At 43.1% G+C, this 24,804-nt stretch overlaps 1 protein-coding gene across 2 annotated transcripts in view; it reads right to left on the reverse strand.

Annotated features, from left to right (window-relative positions):
• Positions 1-24,804, reverse strand: part of LOC144754345 (ficolin-1-like) — a 766,398-nt gene that overhangs the window by 567,061 nt on the left and 174,533 nt on the right. For both annotated transcript variants that reach the window (XM_078642033.1, XM_078642034.1), the window contains exon 8: positions 9,064-9,193. In XM_078642033.1, the coding sequence (XP_078498159.1) occupies positions 9,064-9,193 (130 nt within the window). The remainder of the gene's footprint in view (positions 1-9,063; positions 9,194-24,804) is intronic.

The following is a 24,804-nucleotide window of genomic DNA, read 5'->3' on the forward strand; positions in this document are numbered from 1 at the left end:
CAGCGCTTTGCTTTTTGGATTAATGAGGGTTGGCGACCCTGCCACGGCCCGCCATTTCAAGTGGTGCAGGTTCTATTGCTAAGAAACTGTTGGATATATGTATATATATAAATATATGTATTTATATATATATATATCTATGTGTATCTATACATATATATGTATATATATAAATATATATGATTCAGAGATGCTGCGCTTTGTAGTTCCCAGCCTTCGGCGTTGGTGCCTGCAGACGGCGACATCAGCCGTATAAGATGCAAGGATTTCCGTATTCTGCCCAAATGACCAAAATAATGAGATGCAGCACACCAGAAGAAGCACAAGAAATGTATTGTGCACAAACCAAAGGACGACGCGTTTCGGCGTTAAGCCTTTGTCAAGCAATTTCCTGTACCACGATTGCCTGTAGAAATACACCAAACTGTTAGACGAGTTACATTACATATTTGAATAACCCTATTAATTTAGAACAACATATAAAACTCTTAATATGATCATTATTCCAGTTCGGGTCTGTAAATCAGTATTAGATAAAGTTCAAAATTAGTTATAAATTAAATAATTTATAATACATAAATAATTATTTGTTAATAAATTATTAGTTAATTTCCCACCCTATATCCCTACAATCCCAACAGTCCAGACCTAAAACATAACTAAAATGTAAAGTTATTACAACATTTACAGATATAATAATCAATTAAATAGTTAATAATATAAAAATTCAAAAAAGGAAATTTATTATTACCTAATTAACTTCACACCCTATACACCTACAAACCCAGCAGCCTGCACCTAAAATTTAAGTAAATAATATAATAACCGCATAATTTACATAATTGAAATGAGCACTGTGTCATCATTCACCCATTAATGCCACTTCCACTGCTCAACAATATCTGATTGTAAGTCATGGGCAGTCTGACAGATCTCTGTACATGGGAAGTCTGACAGATCCCTGTACAGAGCTAAGAAAAATTTGCCAGACACTGCAAGCTAAGACTAATGCAAGTACATAACTTCACCGGAACACACAAGATTACTCCTCCACAGTAAATCATGATATACACCTGGATATAGCATCTAGTAGATTTTATGGAAATATAAATGTTTAAATAGTTATTACTTAAAACTACCTTAACTTAGCTTGGCTTAGCTTAACCTACACAATTAGTATGACATTGTAAACATCAACCCCCATACCCATTCAGTCATATTTGTACACAAGACAACAGAAACAACACCTAAAATCAACTACTTACACATGAAACCTAAACAATCATATATTTTTGGGGTATTTTAAAAAAAACAATTATATTTCTTTGTTTTTTTTTAATACATATAAAACACATCAACCCCACAACTTCTAACCAATCCAAAGTAGCCCTACCCAAAAAAAAACTGTCTACCCCTAAAAAAAACTAAAACTACTATCACTACATTACACTAAAACTACTCTTACCTAAACTAACCTATAAATACCTATCAAAAATGTCTGCCAATCAAGCAGGATGAACGACAGAAGGGGTCCCTGTGGGTCTCATTTCTTGCCCTGCCCAACTGTACATGTAATGTCCTATAGCAGGGACAAGGCCTGGTCCCCCTTATTTTCTAGGACTGCCACACAAAGTTTTAGGTCCGACATGTCCTTCCTCATGTCACTCTCAAATTTTGAGGGCCTTCATTTGGGCTAAGGTGTGGCTGTCGGTGCTTGTGAAGATCCACTGGTTGAGGCAGTGGGATTGGCTGTTTCAGAGGGCCCGGCAGTAGATTGTCCATGGCTTGCAGAGCTTCCAGGTGTGGAGGTTGGTAGGCCACTGGGAAAGACAGACCACTGTCCTTGGGCCTTTTCTGCTAGGTAACGCCCGTTCATGGCCCTGTATGATTTTGCAATAAAAATGTAGTGGCAGCGCACCTTACACTTGTTGAAGTTGCGCAGCTCATCGGGGGTCATGGTGTACTGTCCGGTGTCTGATGCCATTCGTCGTCTTCACTGGTTGCCCGCTTTCCAGGCAAATTGAATTCAAAGCTTTATGCATTGCTCTCAAAGCCTTGAAATTGACCACCCCTAACATCTTGGCCAACCTCCTCTCGCCATATGCTCCCTCACACCATCTCCGCTCACAGGGTCAAAACCTGGTAGTGGTACCCCGAACACAGAGAGTCCTGGAGTGCTGGAGGCCGCTCCTTTCGTAGTAGATCGGCCCTCCTCGGGAATGCACTTCCAGCTCACATCCGGGGCCTTAATAACTACCTAGAATTCAGGAAGGCCATCAAAACTCACCTTTTCCCTGGACCATAGTTCAACTAGTAGAGAAGTGTGGCTCAATGGTTAGAGCGGCAGACCCTGATGCAGTAGTCTGGCCGGGACCAGAGTTCAATTCCTGCCTCGGCGGATCTCGGGCTCAATTTCCTTGGACCTAATAATTCTCGCCTCGGTGCCTATTCTAATCACGAGTCCCACTCTGCACCTCTGGGCAATAGCTTGCTTAATCTCTACAATGGCCCCAACAATGCTGAGGATGCCTGACTTCACCTTGGGGGTGCCCAGGAGTGGGCTCCTCACAGGGAAAGGCCAGGAAGGGTTCCTCGGTGGTATTCGTACATCGCGCTGAGATGCCTACGGGTAGTCGTGCGCTATACAAGTGCGTAATCATTTCATTTCATTTCACTATCAGTTCCACCCGCATGTGTCAGCTGTTTGCGCTATACAAGTTGTGGTAACATAACATAACATAACATACAAAACAATGAGGATATTTTTCACTAATACACTGACTTGGAACAAGTATCAACATCATGAAATCTCATAATTAACATTACATCTAAGTGTACATTCATCCTGCTGCATTGAGTTGCTAGACACATACCTCTACCTACCTTAGCTGATGTTGCTAGGCCTAATTGAAAAGGAACCCCAATTGCAATTGCAACACCATTGACAGGTCGAATCATGACCATATCAGTAGAGAGAATGCTTGTAAACATACAATCTAGGTGCCCCCTGAACGGTACACATTTCCAACTTCACTGTGTAGTAGTGAATCTTTGGCATCCTGCAATGGCCTTTATGGGATAGGCATTGAACACATTCAGAAGTGTCATGTCTTGACAGCACGGGTCTTGCCTCACAGCAGTCAGTAATTGATAAGTAAAGGAGCCGCATTACTACCTATACAGATCAAATGACAGCTATGACATGTAACAATGGATGCTGGAAAAATACACAAGTTCATACAAAGGAATATAAGCCTTACCATATTTGACCGGTAGAAACTCAACGGTGGACCATGCCACCACTGAATTCATGATCCCAATATAATGGCATGAGCAAATGATGTGCATACTGTAGCAATAAATCGCTGGAGCTGATCCAATTCCATCCAGGATGCACAGCGAATGAATGAATGAATCATTAAATAAGATTTCAGAGACAAGTTCCATTTCTCTTTGCGTTTTATTCCAAAAAGTACTCCATATTTTTTGCAGTATTTTTCATTAATGCTTTACAGGTTCAACGAGTGCTGGCTGGCTTTGCTCATTAGACACGTGGAAGTGCAACATTCCTCATGATTAAAGTACAGATGGTAATCCCAATGTATTTCAGGCCTTCACTAGCCCTTTGTCAGGGGAAACTCTACAGAGCCGGCAGGCACTCGTTGAACCTGTAAAGTATTAATGAAAAATGTTATTTAATGATCCATTAAAAAAATCTTATTTAATAATTCATTCATTCATTCGCTGTGCATCCTGGATGGAACCGGATCAGGCTCCAGTGATTTAATGTATACTCGTGCATATGGACGGAGCATTGCACCAGGATGGCATGCTTAAACATTGCCTAGAGCTTCTATAAAAAGGACGGAAGAAATTTACATTGGAGTGTGCTCTACCATATAAAGTAAAACATACTGTAGCATTCCCACCCACATCATTATTTAGGGGCGAGAATGTGGCCTAATGGCTACGGCGGTCGACCCCGGAGCTGGGGTACAGGGTTCGAGTCTCTGCAGATACGCCAACATTCTGTGATTCTGGGCAAATCACTTAATCTTCCCATGCCTAACAAAATGAATGTGTCTATCTGTAATGTAACTGGTGCTCATGTAAGCACTCTGATACCTTCAGGTCTAGTTCGCACTATATAAAAACAAAACTCCTCCTCATGGTCCATCCACAACTACATACATATTGCATTGTCTGACACTGGCATCATGACTCCCCTCTCAAATAACTTTTATGTTGTCCTTCCCGGGTAGGCAAAGTGTTCACCACTGCCGTAGCCAGACACTGATAGACATGCAATATGTCACCAGACTTTTCATGGCCAATTCTCTCCTTCCAAAAGTTCAATTGTGAGAAGGATACACAGTGAATCTGGCAATTCCCACATCATCTGACATCACACTGACTCCTTGCATTACATAAATAGCTCAGATGAAGGCACTCCACCAGTGAAGTTTGGATTGCTAAAGGTCAGGTCCCGTGTATGCGGGTGGTCCAGCTACAAAACCTAACAAGTAAAGCACATAATTTAATTTATTACACATATTTGATCAGCAACAACAGCACAATACATATCCAAGGCTATTGTCTATGTAGCCTTTCAGGTTGTAAGTGTTCAGATGACAAGTTTGACATTCCTGAATGATACACATTAAGGAGGCTGGCTGAATCGAACATGCATGTGAAAGCCTTACACGTACACATGATGGCCATTTAGCACAACCACTTGCTAAGCAGATTCACTCCCTCAATACACAATGGTGGCTGACTTGGATGATGCTGTGCACCTACACAATTGACATAGCCTCCTTAGTAAGGTGATGGTATTCGGAGGCCATCTGAAAAGTAGACAAGCTACATACATTTCAATTCATGCATACTGGTCCACTAAGTAACTTGTGTATTGTACCTGTCAGTTCTGATGGATGCATGTTATTGTACACTTCCATGCATCCCTAAGCAGATTTCAACATATCACATTCAGAGGTGAGCTAAGCAATATAAGTCATGGCAGGCCTCATTGATGATAGACAACTCAGGGGAGATATGCCAAAAAGTATCATTGGCCCATCACTATGGGGCTTTTTTACAAGGCTCTAGCGCAGCCACTGCATATATTTTTACATTGTTAGAAGTGTAATGCCAGCAATGCAAGGCCCTCTTAAATAAGCCCCTTTATGTATGACATAAGTCCTGTGATGCACCATCACAACTGGACATGACAAATGCCTGCTGAGAAATTAACAGCTTTGAAGCACATCTGCATGATCTGTCATGCTATCACATGAGTTGTCTGGACGAGCTATGTCAATGTACATCACATCCATGCTTACCTGGGACTCATCTCTGTCACCTACGGTAATAGTGACCACAGTGTGGGTCACACTGTGTCACAAAAGGTGCACATATTCTGCCAGCACCATAAGCATGGCACTTGCCCATTTTGCATGGAGCATGACTGATTAGCAGAAAACATTCTTTTGAGGCATACTTAATGGTTCCAAAAACATCAATGGGTAAATGAGAAACATTATGTGCACTTACATTTTAGTCCCCAACTTTGATGCCCATGTATTGCAGGAGGTCGGATTCCCTGCCAACCACATCTGCCCAATGATGCTTTAATTCTTGGGTGTCATGGTCAATGCCATGGATGTGCTGCATCTCTTGCTGGATGCTCTCCAACCTCTGCTTTCTCACCTTGACAGGATAGCCCTGGTCACACGGCCCCAAGTGCTATCCTATTTGGGAAGTAATGGCAGACCAGCCACAGGAATGTCCCCAACTTCTGCAAATTCATAGGCCGACTATGTCTCTGCCAAGGCATGATCACACCCACAAACAACAAGCCTACCACTACAAAAACCCAGGAAAACACCCTAATACGGCTATAGCAAGTGTAAAAGACAAACACCCAAACCTTTACAAGACACTAAACAACAATATACAACAGAAACACATAAAATAGGAATTAATGCCCACAGCAGGAAGAGCAGACATAGTGCTCAAACTCCTCAATCTCCCAAAACACTCTCCAGCACAATCACAACAACATCACTCCCAAGCACAGACAGTAAACTGTGACTATGAAAGTGAAAGTAACTTTACAGTTCCTGGTTTGCAGCATACAGGATCCATTACATCACTTCACTACCTCCATTACTTTGCTTTCAGCCTATGCGTGTTTTTCTTTTACGCTAACGTACATTGTAACAATTTCACTAAAGGCCTAGCAATGGAAAATAAAATTATATTGTTCATCTGCCGGAGAGTGTAATTTTTAATATACACAGCAGCAGAACATTTTCATGCTGAATGGTGTGGGGCCATTTTGTTTTCTACGTGAGACCTCTATTTTGACCTGCTTACACTGTTTGTGCATGTGTCATATGTTTGTAATCAAGTATACACATGTGTGGGATCATCCGGTTCATGGATCAAACTATTTATAGTGCACAATCACTGTGGTAGCAAATTGGCACTCTTTCCCATGTGGTGCTCTGTGTGCTACATTATTTTTGTCTATCATTGACATTGCATCTGTTTCCCCCTGGGATGCTAGAGACTACCTTTGCCATGGGGTCAGTGCAACCACATCTACGACTACTCTGTCAAAAGGCAAATAGTGCCTTGTCACACAGAGGTGTAGTCCAAATGTGAAAGTGTGCAACTATTACCTGCACACACATGGAAGGGGCTATATGGATGTAGTTATTCCATTATTAGCATAAGGTTCATTTGCATCCAAGGACCATACCCCACAGGACACTGACAGTGTCATCATTTGTGGCCACCATGACCCTTATACATGGTGATTGTGGTATGGTAGATCACCATGAATGCCTTAGGGATGTATGACGGTACAACGCGTACCGTCACAACGCATCCCTTTACCACGCATCCCTTACAACGCAAGTCGTTACCACGACTTGCGTTGGGGGGGCGCGGATTTCGAATAGTATAATTTACTATTCTAACACCAGTCCCCGTGGACCCTAGGGAAGGTGTTTGGATAGTAAATTTACTATTTTTAATCCTTTAGCGCCCTCCAGCGCAAGTCGTGGTAACGACTTGCGTTGTAAGGGATGCGTGCTAAAGGTACCGCGTTGTAAAAACTTTGTGGTAAACGATGTTTACCATGCCTTAGTGTGTCCTCCAACATACAGCTGACAGTAAGGCTAACTACGCATTAAGACCATGTTGCTTGTGAATAGCAGAGGCTGTACACACACAACACTGTAGCACTGGCAAAGTATCTTATGTAGATTTTGTATGTTATGATTGAGGCAACTTTCTGGCTGCAACATGTAGGCAAGTTAGTCCTTGTGACATATGTAGAGTGTAGTTTTGTTAGTCTGTTCCCATGCACATCCTATGTGGAATACTGTAAAGTCATCACACTAAGAGTGGCCTCTAATGTCAGCCACAAGTAGGAGGCCTAACACATGGTTGGCATCAGGAGAGACAACACACAGTTGTTGGCCGCCATCTATGTTACCCCACCATGGTCAGGATGGCTGGCAATGAAGGACTATCTGCTACAGGGTGTTGGCCTGCACAGTATTTCACTTGTACCAGATGATGTTAGATAAATACTCTGTGTGACATATATCACTGTAACAAATGTGGAATTTCAGTAGTTTAGTGTGAGTATGAAATACAAATGCTTACAGTGTGAGTGCTCTGAAGTTTTATTTATGGACAGATGTACAATGTGAAATGTTTCCTACAATGTTTGCTTTGACTTTGGACAATCATTCTTCTGTAAAGAAATTATTGATGATATTGTCCCTTCACCCTATTGCTGCAAATAATGATCCAGGTTGCATAGACTCCTCATCTCCCTCCTCTTCATCATCCCACATTTCCTCATCACCAATCTTATTTGGCCACATCACATTAGTCCTGACACATATATTGTGGAAAATACAGCATATGAAGATGATTTTACAGACCATATGTGTGGAGTAGAGCAATCTGCCCCCAGATACATCAAAGTTGCGCAAGCGTGATTTGAGGACTCCGAATGTCCTGGTGTGGAATGTTTTTGTGTGGTGGTTTTGCACAAAACTTTACACATTGCCTTCAAGTTACGCATCACTCCTTACTGCAAGCTACCAGGGGTTGAGCACAGGTTAATTTGGGTACAAAGTTCAGCGAAGGGTTATGAGAGTGTTCAGAAATATGATGGCGCTCTACAGGTAGTGGTTGTAAGGTGATTTTGAGGCTTAAAGTGGTTGGTGCTACTTGATCAGAGATAACCCTATTCTCTGAAAAAAGAGGGGAGAGAGGAGCTCTACCTTCTGTATATATGTGTGCAGGGTCAAGCGCACACAACCTAAGTAAGTTCAATAGTATGTTGTATGTCTTTCGATGAAAGGATAAGATCAAACTTCACTTTTGTTGTTTCGTTTCTTATTTATTTAGTCCAGTGAAAGTATTTGTTTTACACGAAAACCAGCCGACACGTGTTTCGTCAATAACGGGGGGACCCGTGACTCTTCAGGGCTGTCGAAGTTAGGCTGAAGACAGTATCGTCAGACCGGTGATAATTCCAACCCGGTCCTAATCGGGTGTAAAGAAATGTTGACGGACGCGAAGGGGAGTGCTTCCAACACGTCCAAGATGAAACAATCCAGAGGGAAGAATTGCCATCAAAGCAATGTTTACGCCCAATCAGTGAGAAGTTATTGGACACAAGCACCACGTACTAGAGGTCAAAATCTAGGTGGATCAAGAAAGATCTCCACTCCAGGCGGTTTCCTTGGCCAAAAGAGTTCATGATTCATGCAGATCCATTCAGAAGAAAAGTAATTTGTATGTGGAATGAAACACAATACTGAGAATACTAATGTTTGGAAGCCTTCTCAGGTGTCTCTAATGAGACAGGGAAATAACTGGAATACAAAGGCATTCCTTGATTTTAATTTCACTTTGTATAAAGTGGTTCTAGGATCATTCAGTTGCACTTTAGGTGGTGGGGTTATTCTTCTTGCACTTACCATAAATATTCAAAGTGAAGTGAGTGGTAGGATATCAACCCTTCATACATACCGGTAGATGTCAACCAATAGAGATTGTCGTTTCCGAGCCAGAACTCTGTCATCTGGCTCCCAAACCCCCTTTTGTATGCGTTCCAGTCACGAAAGAAATCCACTGAGCCATCCCATCGTCTCTGGAACACCTGCATAGAAATAAGGCAAGATTATTAACTCATTCTATGCTTATTATGACAAAAAGCAGTTTCCAGATAGACTACTACAATGCCATGGGTCTTGCACAGGTCCTAGGAAGATGGCTCCAAAGAATTCAAAATAAGGCAGCAAGGTTGGTCTTATTAGTTCTGACATTTAGGGCCCCATTACGATGGCGGGCACCGTAACGGAAAACGAGACCGACTGCCAGAGGTGTGGCGGTCCCGCAGGGCCAGTTAGGATGCGACCGCCACCCTGGCGGTCGCATCCCACATCTTTTACAATGCGGCGGGCAATGCTGTAAGCAGCACCCACTGCAATGTAAAAGTTGCTTGTTGTGCATTGGCATGCACAACGTGACAGGCACCGCGTGGTGCCTGCAACCTTGTGCATGCCAATGAAGGGTGGTACCAAGGGTATCCACCAACTGCAGCCACCCACCCCTCGACCCTCCTGGGGGCCCGCAGTGGGCCCCCAAAGCAATATACCGTATGCCTTTCCATGGTGGAGTCTCCGCCATGGAAAAGCATACGCACCGCATGCATCATACTACGGATGGCAGTGCCTGCAAGGCACCGACACCATATTGTGGGCCTTTTACGCCCAGCCGGCAATCTAACCGATGGAAAAGTGGCAGACGGTCTTTCCGTCCGCCGCGGTACCCCTTGCGATATTAATTAGGCAGGGGTAATAAACGAACAGATGGCGGGTGGATCGCCACCGCTGGGCTGGCGGGTGCCACCACCGGCCCGGCGGTGGCGATCCGCCCACCATGCTAATAGGCCCCTTAGTTTGGCTGTGCCTACTCTGGAAAGTCTCAATTGGCTTCCCGTTAGGAAAATAACTCTTTGACTTATAAAAATGTTTTCAGTATGGCATCAGAAACACCTGAATTGGTATGTTCATAGAAGCAGCATTTATGTAGGCTTGTGAGCTACGTCTGATTTTTCCTTGTTTTAGGAAAGCTGGATGAGGTGGAAGAGCTTTATCCATTTTGGCTCCTACTTTATGAAATTATCTTCAATTGGATTTGAAAATGTCAACCATCTCAGATCTTTTAGGAAGAAAAACTTAAAACACATCTTTATCTGCAACCAGACGTATTGTTCCATATTTCCATCTTAGTTGTGATGTTATCCTCCTGATTCTATTCCACATAGCTCTATAAAACCTGTTGGGTGAGCTGTCACACTCAATAAAAACAAAATAACATGGCATCCCTTCTAGCAAAACTACCTAGAATAGAAAGGTTACACTCTGATAGGTGCCAATTCAGGTAGGACAATATCGTCTTCATATATTCGTAAATTTATGGTGGAATCAGCCAACTTAACAGATATCTATGGCCTTTTGCAATTTAGAAGGGAAGCCTTGCCATGCACTGCAGAAATAATAAAGGGGCTAGTTCCTACTTGTTATGGTTTTTATCATTTTAAAGTGCAACAGAGGTCTGGAATCATTTTTTTTAAACGTATCTCATAAAATTTGGTAACATTGAAAGCTGTGCTAAGATCAATGTAAGAAAAATAAAGTGCTAATTTCGTACCTCAGACGTTATTTAATCTTTTCAAATGTAATACATTATCTATAGTAGTAGATTTAGGCCAATAACTGATCTGTCCAGTGCCAGAATAGGAACCACAAGCAGCCCTGGCAAAAATATTAAAATCAGCCAAGCTCCCGCCGCAATTTTGTATCACTCTCTCTCTCTTATTTCTTCTCCCGCTCCTGAAGCATACCTGTGTCTGCTGTAATTACCTAGGCGAGCTTTAGAAAGTAGTGGAAATGCCAGAAATATCCTCCTGCCTTAAAAACTGGCATCGAAAAGCTTCAGTCCACCAGGAAATATGCTGGGTGGAAAAACAGGCAGTCTGGGTCTCTATTTGTTTGCTAGGGATTAAGTGATGGCCATATGCCCAATCCCAAAGTTACATTATGAGATGTTTATTAAACATTTATCATGTAGTTTCCAGATCATCAGATCAAAATATTAGGTGTATAATTAAACAGTACTTCTCCTGGTATATCTTTGCAATTTTTTTGTAGATACCAAATATTACGTTTCCTTTCCAAGAAGCAGGAATAATTCTGCATTGAAAATTAAAAGACAAAATAGGAGGATATTGTTATTCACTCTTTTGATGTTATTTGGATAATGGAAAATGAGACACAATTTACACCGTTGGGGATTTTAAAGCTTTGAGTCTATTTATTTGCTGCTTTATTGGAGTTTTTTTTAACTTCTTCTATTCTATTTGCTTTAAAATGTGTGTGATTTCTATTGACACTATTCTTTGTTTTTGAGTACAGTTTGAGCTTCTTTCATGTGGGCCTTGCAACCATGCAGGCATGTACCCCAGTTGCCTCCCAGAGAGACTGTATCTCCTCCATTCTCAACTATATTGTACAGCAATTACAGCATGTCAGGTAGAAGACATCCTTATTTTTGGTACTGCAACAATTTCTGGTATATCCGCTAATTCTTCGCACAAAGGCCTCAGCCATGGGAGGACTCTTTTTAATGGTTTGCCCCTCGTTTACACTGGTGAGCCTGGAAAGAAAGGAAATCTCTGGGTCCCAAAAAGTTTTTGAAAAAAACTCTATGCGCCTTACTATCCGCGAATCCTATTAAAATTGCCAAACTTTCTTAGTCAATGAAACATGTAAACCTCTGATTACTGAGGTCTTTACATGTGTTAGTAATGACACATTTGTTAAACTTCTTACATCACCCTAATACATGTTTAGCTACACACTAGTGGAAAGTACTCCACTACACTGAAGAAACACACCAGTAGGCCAGGGGATAACTCCCTCCTTACCATCACATATCTAGACTCACTGTTAGGATCAGTTATCAGTAGGCCATCTTCATTTAGTTAGATAGTAAACCATAAAAAGGCATTTGATGAAATGCTAGCAGGTCACCTTCATATTTGGAGCGAAAACCAATGATGATAAGCCTGGGACAGAGTAACTTTAATATCTGTGATAGTTGACGTTGCTTCTGTAAGGCACCTTTCCTTATATTTGTGTGCATCAAATTCAGGTTCACGTTTGACACACAGGTAGTGTATCTCTCAAGCTGGCTGGGTGCCTGCAACAAAGTCTAACTCCTTAAGTGTATGAAGTTGATTTCCTAGACAATGCTACTTTGACTTCATCATATCAGATTTTAAGAGCTACCTTTGCAGCCTTTATTTGATTGGGGCATAAGTTACATCTGTGTCTCATGTGCTGCATTTTTTCATTTTAACCACTCATGATCTTTTGTTTCTTACAGATGGCCTTTTCAAACCTCATTTTTAATGCGCCTTTCACCATGAAGTGGGCAGCTTCATTGTTTAATTGTTTAATTTTTGCCTTTATTAATGTACACTGTTTCTGAAAATTGGAAAGAAATTAGCTCTTTCTTAAGTGTATCAATCTAAGATGCCCTTTTGTATCCAGCAGTTTCCTTCATCAAATGTTCCTCAGTGGTGTTAAATGAAAACTAAATTGAAGATACTAATAAATAAATCAGATTATACACTGCAGCCTGGATGAGTTTGACCATTGAATCAAATTATAAGTGGCAAACATTTTTATATCAACAATGCCCACTTCAGATAAATTAGAAACAATTATTCAAAGTTTAATTGTTAGAGAGTTGGGCTTACCCCTTACTTCTGACCTGATAATGATTTAATCTAATCATAGAGTTTATAACAATTCAAGACATATTCAAAGGTCAAATGTTAGAGCTATGTCTGCCATCTGTAGTTGCCTGGACTATCTCCTTTCTTTCTGCCATTCATCTAACATCAGATTAAGGGAGGTCAACCATGTCAAAATCAAAGATCTATGATTAGTTCTATTTGAATTCCTCAGCTTTGAGTAAAGGCAAGCATAATATTCATCTAAGTTACTTACATCTGCCTATTGATATGGGGCTGTGGATATACAAACATTCACCTCCCCAACTATAAGATTCAGGATACACAAAGTGAATATTTTCTATCCTTTCATAGTGTTATTTTCAGGTCCGACCAATCGTAGAGCGGGCCTTGCATCAGCTCCCTTCGGCCATTGCTTGGCGGCAGTGTCTGTCACATTGTGATCAGACCAGTAGAGCATTTCTCACTCACCATCATGTTACTGGTTATTAGGTATACATAGTTATTAAGGGCAGCTGGTTATTAGATACAGCTGACGGGACTATTCTTGAACGAAGCAGCTATCTTGAAAAGTAGAGGTCCCACACTAAAATCCACACAACCCACATGATAAGCCAATACTTACTAAAAGTATGATCCAAATAAGTCTGCAATAGAACTATAATAATATTCATATCTTACGTTTGAATAAAATCTAGTTTGCAAGAAAAAAATACTACATATAAGAAGGAAACAAATTGTTTTGTTGAAAAGTATACCTTACAATTATTGTTATGTACTAAATATTGTAGATGATAATTAAAAAAAACGTTTTGTTTGTTGTGTTGCCTCTGTTGATTTTTCAGGGAGACAATCTGCTGTTTACATTTTTAAGTTGGCTATTCAAATTTATTACTAAAAATCAGAAATGCTCCCCATAAACAAAGACTGCTGTGGGGTATGACCAAATGTACATTTAGCCTTGAGAATGGGTAAGAGTGGCGGTAATGTTCTTCAGTGTCACTCACAGCCAAACAATGGGGTCACATGTGAAATCAAAAGGAAATCGCGTTGGGCGAGGCTGCAAGTCATGGCACCTGTGTGTGAGAGTACGTGTACACCACTTTTGATTCGGACGGTGGCGCCAGAGAGCCAGAGTTAGAGAACGCCAGAGAAACGCCAGAGAAACGCCAGAGAAACGCCGGAGCCGGTGCCGAGCAGACATACAGAGCGGAGAGGGTGGCCGCAGGGCAGGGGAAGTGAGAAGTGAGTAACACGAAGACTGTGAAAAGCCGTGAAACAAAGCCGCGGGGGAGGCTGCAGGAGGCTGCAGGAGGGCCGCGGGGGGAGGCTCGGAGTGAAGTGAGAGAAGCTGCCGGAGAAAGGTCCGAGCCCAGAGCAATCCGAGCAAACCTGAGCGAACCCGGCCACACCACCGGCCTCACCCCGTACACCCCGTACAGCACCACCGCCGAGCCGCCTGAGCCCAAGCCGTGCCTTAACCCGAGCCAGAGCCGAACCAGACCCAACCCAGAACCAGGGCTAGAACTGGGCTCAAAAATCAAGTGTCCCTGGACCTGTGGTGGTGGGGTGGGGGGGCAGGCAATCGGCACGTAATCGGCCTGCAGGAGACCCCCAGCGGAGGGGGGAGGAGAGCGGATATACGGATACTGAAGGGGCACTAGAGAGTAGAGAGCACCAGGGCGCCAGGAGCACCGAGACGAGAGAGTCGTGTGCGGAGCGGAGAGGAGCGGAGCACGGAGCGCGGGGTACGGAGCCGAGTCAGGCTGAGCGGGGGGGCAAGCGATTCGTGGCGAGAGGAACGCTGTCATAGTAGACCCCCAGCCGCGGCCCTAAGCCCTGTACACCGGCAAAACCTGTAGACGACCACAGACGGCTCCACACCCGTCTCGCATCCCGCAGGCACACAGAACCCAACATAAGGAGCATTAGAGCTGTAGCGCCTTGGAAAAGCAGCCTCTGACACAGCTGAACTGTCTGCCACCAGCGGACTCACGAACCGCCCCCCCCCCTTGCATTTTCTGCTGCATATTCGGTTGTCCGAGTGAAGTCCGAGTTGCCTGCCTCTGGGCTCCTTATACTCGTTATAGACAAGAGCAGCCACCATAACAGCCACATTGCCCTGCACCTTCCTTCCGTTCCCGCTCTCTCCCTGATGGCAGCTGTCCCTCACCCAAGGGGCAGACAGGCTTGGGAGTACTAGCGCAAGCGTGAGGGTGAGTGTGAGGGTGAGCACGAGTGGCCAGTAAGTCGAGTGGCCACCACCAGGGGATCACACCCTCCCATGCAACGAGTGAGACCGAGCCCAGGGAAGACTTTGTGGGGGCAGGCTGCACGTAGGTTGCACGCAGGTGTGAGCGCGGTGACCCGCGCTGCGACAACAACGCCGCTTGCAAACCAGCAAGGATAACTGTCTAGGCAGTACATTAAAGGGGTGTCTAGCAGTGGGAGTTTCGAACAAGTATAAATATTGTAAATACTGCAGACACCCAGCACAGTCCGCCATATAAATCCTGACCAGAGCCTTTTAAATTCGGGGAGAAAAAATGTAAGCATAAAATCCACTTTCTAAAAGATCAAATGGCAGCAATTTATACCATAAGTGAAGAAGCAAAAACCCTACAAAGTCCAATAAAACCTTTATATTTAACTTCATCAATTGCCAATGCGAAAATAAAGCATTGGGGTCATCAGGTACAATAGAACCCCAAACCAAAAGGCAGCGTAAACGGGCACGGAAGGCAAGGAAAAATGCCATTAAAATCAAGCAAGAAAAACAAACCTTTGCCATTTTTGAACGAAAAAAGAAAGAGAGCCCAAATGATCAGCTGCCACGCCTGCAAGTTCACCTGCATCCGGACCTGCCCCGCACCAACACCCGCCAAGCCGAACAGCAGCAGCAACCACCTGAAGTGCATCCTCCTCAACACCCGCTCCGTCCACAGACACGCCATCGAACTCTGGAACCTCCTCGACACCACAGCTCCTGACGTCGCCTTCCTCACGGAAACCTGGATGAACGACTCCTCAGCGCCCGACATCGCCATCGCCATCCCAGAGGGCTACAAGATCATCCGAAGGGATCGCATCAACAACACAGGAGGAGGCATCACCATCATCCACAGGGACACCATCCGCATCACGACCAACACCGACGACACCCTGACAACCGCCGAACACCTGCACTTCCAGATCCACATCGACCCGAAGACCACCCTCAGAGGCACCCTGATCTACCGACCCCCGGGACCACGCACACAATTCAGCGAGGACTTCGCCGACTTCATCAGCCCGCAGGCCCTCCCCTCCGCTGACTACATCCTCCTGGGGGACATCAACTTCCACCTGGAGAACAACAACGACCGCAACACCATCACCCTGCTCGACAACCTAGCCAACCTCGGCCTCAAGCAGCTGGTGTCCACCCCCACCCACCTCGCCGGACACACACTCGACGCTGTCTTCTCATCCAGCAAAGACATCACCTTCAGCCACGCCACCGGACTCCACTGGACGGACCACAGCTGCGTCCACTTCACCTTCAAAAGAACGACGATCCACCACCACCTGCAACAGGTTGCTCGAAGATGCTGGAACAAGATCACAGCCGACCAGCTCGCCGCGTCCCTGAGCCAGCACCCTCCCTCCAGCTCAGCGAACCCCAGCCAGGCCGCCGACAACCTCACGAAGTGGATCAGCAACTGCGCGGACGAACTCGCCCCACTGAGGACCCCGCCCAACAGACCCGGCAGCAAGAAGGCCCCATGGTTCACCGACGAACTCAAGAGCTCCAAGAAGAACTGCCGAGCCCTCGAGAAAGCCTGGAGAAGAGAACCAACACCGGACAACATGACCACCCTCAAGCTTGCCACCCGGAAGCACCACCAACTGATCCGCGCCACCAAGAAAACTGCATTCAAGGACCGGCTGGACAACAACGCACACAACTGCAAGGAACTCTTCAACATCGTGAAAGAGCTCTCCAACCCCAACGCCGGAAACAACTACATCACCCCATCGCAAGACCTCTGCAACTCCCTCGCCTCCTACTTCCACAACAAGATCGCGGACATACACAACAGCTTCAGCACCCAACCGACGCACGCCACGACCGAACCACCGCCCCCCACCACCACCCTCCGCGCCTGGACCTCGATCAGCACCGATGACACCGTCCGCATGATGAACTCTATCCACTCCGGATCTCCAACTGACCCCTGCCCTCACCACGTCTTCAACAAGGCCGACGCCGTCATCGCACCCCACCTGCGGGACATCATCAACACCTCCTTCGACACCGCCACCTTACCGGAGAGCTGGAAGCACGCCGAACTCAGCGCCCTACTCAAGAAACCTACAGCGGACCCCACCGAACTCAAGAATTACCGCCCCATCTCGCTCCTCCCGTTTCCAGCCAAAGTCATCGAGAAGACCGTCAACAAACAGCTGGCCGCCTTCCTCGAGACGAATGGATCCCTCGACCCCTCCCAGTCTGGCTTCCGAGCCAACCACAGCACCGAGACCGCCCTCATCGCTGCCACCGATGACATCCGAGCCCTGATGGACAACGGAAAAACAGCGGCCCTCATCCTCCTAGACCTCTCCGCGGCTTTCGACACTGTCTGCCACCGCACCCTAGCGCAGCGCCTCAGCAACGTCGAAATCCAGGAGAAAGCACTGGAATGGATCATCTCCTTCCTCGACGGAAGAACACAGAGAGTCCGCCTACCACCGTACAAGTCAGAGGCCACCGAAGTCATCTGCGGCGTCCCTCAAGGATCCTCGCTGAGCCCCACCCTCTTCAACGTCTACATGAGCCCCCTCGCGGCCATCGCACGCCAGCACAACCTCAACATCATCTCCTATGCGGACGACACCCAGCTGATCCTCTCCCTGACCAACGACCCCGCCGCCGCCAGAGCCAACCTTCACGAAGGGATGAAAGACGTAGCCGAGTGGATGACGACCAGCCGCCTGAAACTGAACTCAGACAAGACGGAAGTCCTCATCCTGGGCTCCTCGCCCTCCGCCTGGGATGACTCCTGGTGGCCCCCCGCCCTGGGCAGCGCACCCAAACCGACAGACCACGCACGCAACCTGGGCTTCATCCTGGACTCCTCCCTCTCCATGACCAGACAAGTCAACGCCGTCTCCTCGTCGTGCTTCAACATCCTGCGCATGCTACGGAAGATCTTCCGGTGGATCCCCACCGAGACCAGGAAGACGGTCACCCAGGCCCTCGTCACCAGCCGTCTGGACTACGGCAACGCCCTCTACGCCGGAACCACCGCCAAGCTCCAGAAGAGACTCCAGCGGATCCAGAACACCTCAGCCAGACTCATCCTCGACATCCCACGACACAGCCACATCTCCGGACATCTGAGAGACCTCCATTGGCTCCCCGTCAACAAAAGAATCACCTTCCGTCTCCTCACCCACGCACACAAAGCCCTTCACGATCAGGGCCCGAGCTACCTCAACAACCGCATCAACTTCTACGCTCCCAAACGCCACCTCGGATCAGCCAGTCACGCCCTCGCCGCCGTTCCCCGCGTCCGAAGAGCGACAACAGGAGGAAGGTCCTTCTCCTACCTGGCCGCCAAGACCTGGAACTCCCTCCCGACCGACCTGCGCCTGACCCAAGACCACCTCTCCTTCAGGAAGAAGCTCAAGACCTGGCTGTTCGAGCAGTAGCAGCACCCCCCCCTCCCCCAAGCGCCTTAAGACCCTCCGGGTAAGTAGTGCGCTCTACAAATGTCTTGATTGATTGATTGATTGGTTGCTAAAGAAGCTAGTAACCAAGAGATAAATAAAGGAGGAATCGAAGCGCAGTCAAAAAGTTTAAGGCAAAACTAAAAAATGTTAATCTAACAAGGGAAATCAAAAGCTGAAGAAAAAGTTGAAATAATTACTGCAGACACCCAGCACAGTCCGCCATATAAATCCTGACCAGGGAGCTACAGGGGCAGTAGGAGTGAAGGCAGAGTGAACCAGAGCGGACCAGAATGAATAGAGGGTCGGAGTGAATAATAAACACTGTGTAGCCCTCAGAAGGAAATAGTTACAGACCAAAAATAGAGGGATAACCAGACACAACCACACCTTTGAAAAACTAAGTCAGATTTAAAATAGCCCATAAGTAGGCCACCAGATAGAACAACCGAATAAGGACTATGCGGTCTGGGAAGATCCGACAAGCACCAATACAGAAAATTAAGAGAAGGTCGGCTGCAAAAGAAAGAAATAAACAAGGAAATAAAAATAAGTCAAAGGAGTTGCTCAGCAAGGAACAAATAGATCTGATACCAGTCCCCACGGTAGAGCCTTTTAAATTCGGGGAGAAAAAACTTAAGCATAAATTCCACTTTCTAAAAGATCAAATGGCAGCAATTTATACCATAAGTGAAGAAGAAAAACCCTACAAAGTCCAATAAAACCTTTATATTTAACTTCATCAAGTAAAAAATGCAAAAAGAGAAACGAATCAGAATTAAGTTTGGGTACCCAGTCTAAAGGAAAATGAACAATCAAAAATTTGTTGGTAAAAACTACGGCACAGATTCACGTACCCATTTGCCAAGCCATGTCTACACCGTACAAAATAACCACTGAGGACAAAGAAAGGAGTTTAATACTTATCGACCAAAGCCAAATAGAGTCCCAAATAAAATCGCAACGAAGTATACAAAAGATAGATTGGTCAAAATCCTTCTCAATCTTTGAAGAAGCAGAACTTCGGAAAATGCTCGAAGAGAATACCCAAAAGGAAGTGGAACTAGAGCGAAATAGTTAATTAGAAGTGAAAGAATCTGAGCAACTGGAAATAAAAGAAAATGGAGAGAAACGGGAAACTACCCTCGCTCCAGAAAAACTTACATCTAGCCCCATCAGACAGTTGAATAATAAATTTCAGGAGAGTGGTGAAGTAAAAGGGGCGACAAAAGAAGACTCTCCAATAACTATTTCTTCCGCAAGTGGTTTCGACTCAACCACAGGGGCTCGGACGCAACCAAACAATACACAGTCCGCACTCTGGGGCGACCCTCTACTAAAAAGCTTACAACAAGCGATCAACGCTTTAAATTTCCAATCAAACAAACTCGATGTTCAGGTGGATTTGATGAACTTAATTGCAACCTACATAGCTGGAATAAATTCTAAATTGGATATTTTCTCGGTGTACATCACAAAAGAAAAGGATGAAGAAAAACAATGGAAAGCCAAATCAATGGAACAAAATTGTGTCTGCGGGGAAATAATAGACAAATTGGCATCATTACCAGACATTTTAAGAGAAATATTAGGTGCAACACACTAAAAAAAAACACCAGGCGAAACCATCGATCAAGAAAAAAATGGTGAGGCTTCAAAAATTGAAAAGCAAAATAGAACAATTTCCCCTGTTGAGAAGGAAAAAACCTTAAACGGATCAGAAGAGAGTGAAACAACTGAAAATGGCCAATGCGAAAATAAAGCATTGGGGTCATCAGGTACAATAGAACCTGATGGAGCGAGATAGAAAACAAAATTTTGTTTTCTATCTCGCTCCATCAACTCCCTCATCTGGTGATTAACAAATCACCACACCAGCACTCAAAAATTTGGTAAATTTAATTTATAAGAAATCAATTCAAATTCATTGTATTAGTAAACCTAAAAGTCTGTTTCAGCATAATCTTTACAATTAACATGACGCTCTCTATGTAACTCCTGCAACTCAATCTCCCTTTCCTCTTCTTTTCTGAGTTTATAAATTCTCTTCTTTTCTCTTAAATGCTTCTTTCTTTTATGCAACAGACAACCTACTTTAGTCAAAATAAAAATGAATATAATTATAATCAAAGGTGCCAGAATCTTGCCAAGAATTGAACTTCCGATATTATGAAACCAGTTTTTAATTGCTTGAAACCTATTTGAAAGTTTCCCAGTAAAATCTTCTTCTTCTAAAGGAATTATTTCAGAATGCATTTGTGTAATATTCTTAATATACATTTCAATATTTTTACTTTCATCCGGTATATATGTACAGCAATGTTGGACATGTAAAATGCCACAGACTCCTCCCTCTTTTGCTAAAAGTATGTCTAAAGCAAGACGGTCTTGAATTACCATGGATCTAATTGCAATAACTTCAACATTCACTAATTGAAATCCATCAGCAGTGTCAGTTGATAATCTATCAACTATAGTGGACAATTTTCTGATTCTCCCTGCATTTAGGGTTATACCAACAAAAGGTATTACAGCTTGGAAAATATCTCCCAGAACTTCAGTAAAAGTTTCTCTTTTAGCTCTATTTACATAATTATGAATTTTAAATAATCCTTCTGAATCTCTGTCAACATGAAACACTTTAGGAAGTGACAAAGCCTACTACAACCTTCCAGACCATTGGTATGGAACTTGTTATGTGGGAATTGTTTTTCCTAAAGTGTTTCATGTTGACAGAGATTCAGAAGGATTATTTAAAATTCATAATTATGTAAATAGAGCTAAAAGAGAAACTTTTACTGAAGTTCTGGGAGATATTTTCCAAGCTGTAATACCTTTTGTTGGTATAACCCTAAATGCAGGGAGAATCAGAAAATTGTCCACTATAGTTGATAGATTATCAACTGACACTGCTGATGGATTTCAATTAGTGAATGTTGAAGTTATTGCAATTAGATCCATGGTAATTCAAGACCGTCTTGCTTTAGACATACTTTTAGCAAAAGAGGGAGGAGTCTGTGGCATTTTACATGTCCAACATTGCTGTACATATATACCGGATGAAAGTAAAAATATTGAAATGTATATTAAGAATATTACACAAATGCATTCTGAAATAATTCCTTTAGAAGAAGAAGATTTTACTGGGAAACTTTCAAATAGGTTTCAAGCAATTAAAAACTGGTTTCATAATATCGGAAGTTCAATTCTTGGCAAGATTCTGGCACCTTTGATTATAATTATATTCATTTTTATTTTGACTAAAGTAGGTTGTCTGTTGCATAAAAGAAAGAAGCATTTAAGAGAAAAGAAGAGAATTTATAAACTCAGAAAAGAAGAGGAAAGGGAGATTGAGTTGCAGGAGTTACATAGAGAGCGTCATGTTAATTGTAAAGATTATGCTGAAACAGACTTTTAGGTTTACTAATACAATGAATTTGAATTGATTTCTTATAAATTAAATTTACCAAATTTTTGAGTGCTGGTGTGGTGATTTGTTAATCACCAGATGAGGGAGTTGATGGAGCGAGATAGAAAACAAAATTTTGTTTAAACTCGCAAAGTCACATTTCCATAACATGAATAAAATTATTAATGATTTGTGATATGTTGTGCTAATACAACCTAGATTAAACTTTACACGTGGGGGGACTAACATGTGTGCTCATAAACGTGCATAAATGTTGCATCTTTTTGTTCGTGCAAAATAATAAAATAATTTATTGTTTTCGTTTTTGTCATTACTAACTGCTGCAAACTTAAATAAGCATGTGCTTGTTTTGCTTATTCTTGTCTGTGTGATGTCATTTCTACTATTCTAGGTGCGTATGGGTCTCATAGAAAAACGGAGACTGGTAAATATAAACGCTGCTTTATTTGTTTGCAATGGCTAGGTAACATTTTGATTAATCGGGTGGGCTAATTATTTAGTAAACCATGGGGTGGATACAGAATATACTTTATTTCTTACATTAATACTTTTCTTGTGTTTGTTTTATACTAGAAATCATAAGTTGCCTGCTTTTGAGGCCTAACTATTTGAGCCGCACAAAAAGAGCTAATTCATATTTCTGCAGAAAGTCACGAGACGCCCATTCTGAATTAAAACGTTTATTGAAGCTGCATTCACAAAGCAAAAACTGATGAGCTGACATCATTCTGTCGGACATGGCCAAGGTCGAAAGTGAACTTTTTGTCAGTCCTTAACTTGGCATCCGCGGAAGTTGCACTGTAAGACTATGGAAGCTGCGAGGATGACTTAAAACAAAGTTGCAATCGCAGGAAGCCTCTGGCTTCACGTGGAAGAGACAATGGTCTTTGTAAGACATGATTTTGTGGAACTTTTTAAGAATCGGGTGACATGTCACTTGTCACTCTCAGCCAATGGGACGTCGAGTATTTCTGAAAACTTTCCTTTGCTAGTTTAGTTAGCGTAGAAAGGTATAAAAAGTCATGCCCTTAGGGTTGGGCTGGCTGCTGCTTTCTGACTTTCCGATGAGGGTGATGTGCTGCTGGACTTTGCGTGGAGCACGTAAGAATCCTCAAAGAACTTTACTTTAATTTCTGTCTATTTAGCTCAGTTAGGGAAATAGGTTTTAGAAATGCTAAACTTTATATAATTTCTTTAAATTGATTCAATTGCTTAAATTGTATTTTTCCATATTTCTTACTATCATGCTTGCTTTATTGCAAATAAAATTTCATTTATAAAACTTACAACTTATATACCATAATCTAGAAAATAAAATCTTACTTTTGACAAACAAGCTGGTCTTGGTTATTTAGAAGTATAGGTTACCTTTAGCTAGATCACGTCGCCTATGGTGGTCGTTTAAATGGTTGGGTTTTATTCTAATGACAATATTCTTTCTGCAAATGTATAAAATGTTTATAGTTTGTAAATAATGTGTATATAGATTTATTTGACCACCTGATTCAGTAGGCCCAAAAATATATCAGGTTCATAAATGGGTCCATGTATAGTTTAGAATTTTGTTTATAGGTTATGAAATTGGGTAGCGTAGTTTATGATATATTTTCTATAGCCCGCTGGATCAAGTTGATGGAGCGAGATAGAAAACAAAATTTTGTTTAAACTCGCAAAGTCACATTTCCATAACATGAATAAAATTATTAATGATTTGTGATATGTTGTGCTAATACAACCTAGATTAAACTTTACACGTGGGGGGACTAACATGTGTGCTCATAAACGTGCATAAATGTTGCATCTTTTTGTTCGTGCAAAATAATAAAATAATTTATTGTTTTCGTTTTTGTCATTACTAACTGCTGCAAACTTAAATAAGCATGTGCTTGTTTTGCTTATTCTTGTCTGTGTGATGTCATTTCTACTATTCTAGGTGCGTATGGGTCTCATAGAAAAACGGAGACTGGTAAATATAAACGCTGCTTTATTTGTTTGCAATGGCTAGGTAACATTTTGATTAATCGGGTGGGCTAATTATTTAGTAAACCATGGGGTGGATACAGAATATACTTTATTTCTTACATTAATACTTTTCTTGTGTTTGTTTTATACTAGAAATCATAAGTTGCCTGCTTTTGAGGCCTAACTATTTGAGCCGCACAAAAAGAGCTAATTCATATTTCTGCAGAAAGTCACGAGACGCCCATTCTGAATTAAAACGTTTATTGAAGCTGCATTCACAAAGCAAAAACTGATGAGCTGACATCATTCTGTCGGACATGGCCAAGGTCGAAAGTGAACTTTTTGTCAGTCCTTAACTTGGCATCCGCGGAAGTTGCACTGTAAGACTATGGAAGCTGCGAGGATGACTTAAAACAAAGTTGCAATCGCAGGAAGCCTCTGGCTTCACGTGGAAGAGACAATGGTCTTTGTAAGACATGATTTTGTGGAACTTTTTAAGAATCGGGTGACATGTCACTTGTCACTCTCAGCCAATGGGACGTCGAGTATTTCTGAAAACTTTCCTTTGCTAGTTTAGTTAGCGTAGAAAGGTATAAAAAGTCATGCCCTTAGGGTTGGGCTGGCTGCTGCTTTCTGACTTTCCGATGAGGGTGATGTGCTGCTGGACTTTGCGTGGAGCACGTAAGAATCCTCAAAGAACTTTACTTTAATTTCTGTCTATTTAGCTCAGTTAGGGAAATAGGTTTTAGAAATGCTAAACTTTATATAATTTCTTTAAATTGATTCAATTGCTTAAATTGTATTTTTCCATATTTCTTACTATCATGCTTGCTTTATTGCA

Source organism: Lissotriton helveticus, chromosome 5_1 (genome assembly GCF_964261635.1).
Source record: "Lissotriton helveticus chromosome 5_1, aLisHel1.1, whole genome shotgun sequence".
Taxonomy (NCBI): domain Eukaryota; kingdom Metazoa; phylum Chordata; class Amphibia; order Caudata; family Salamandridae; genus Lissotriton; species Lissotriton helveticus.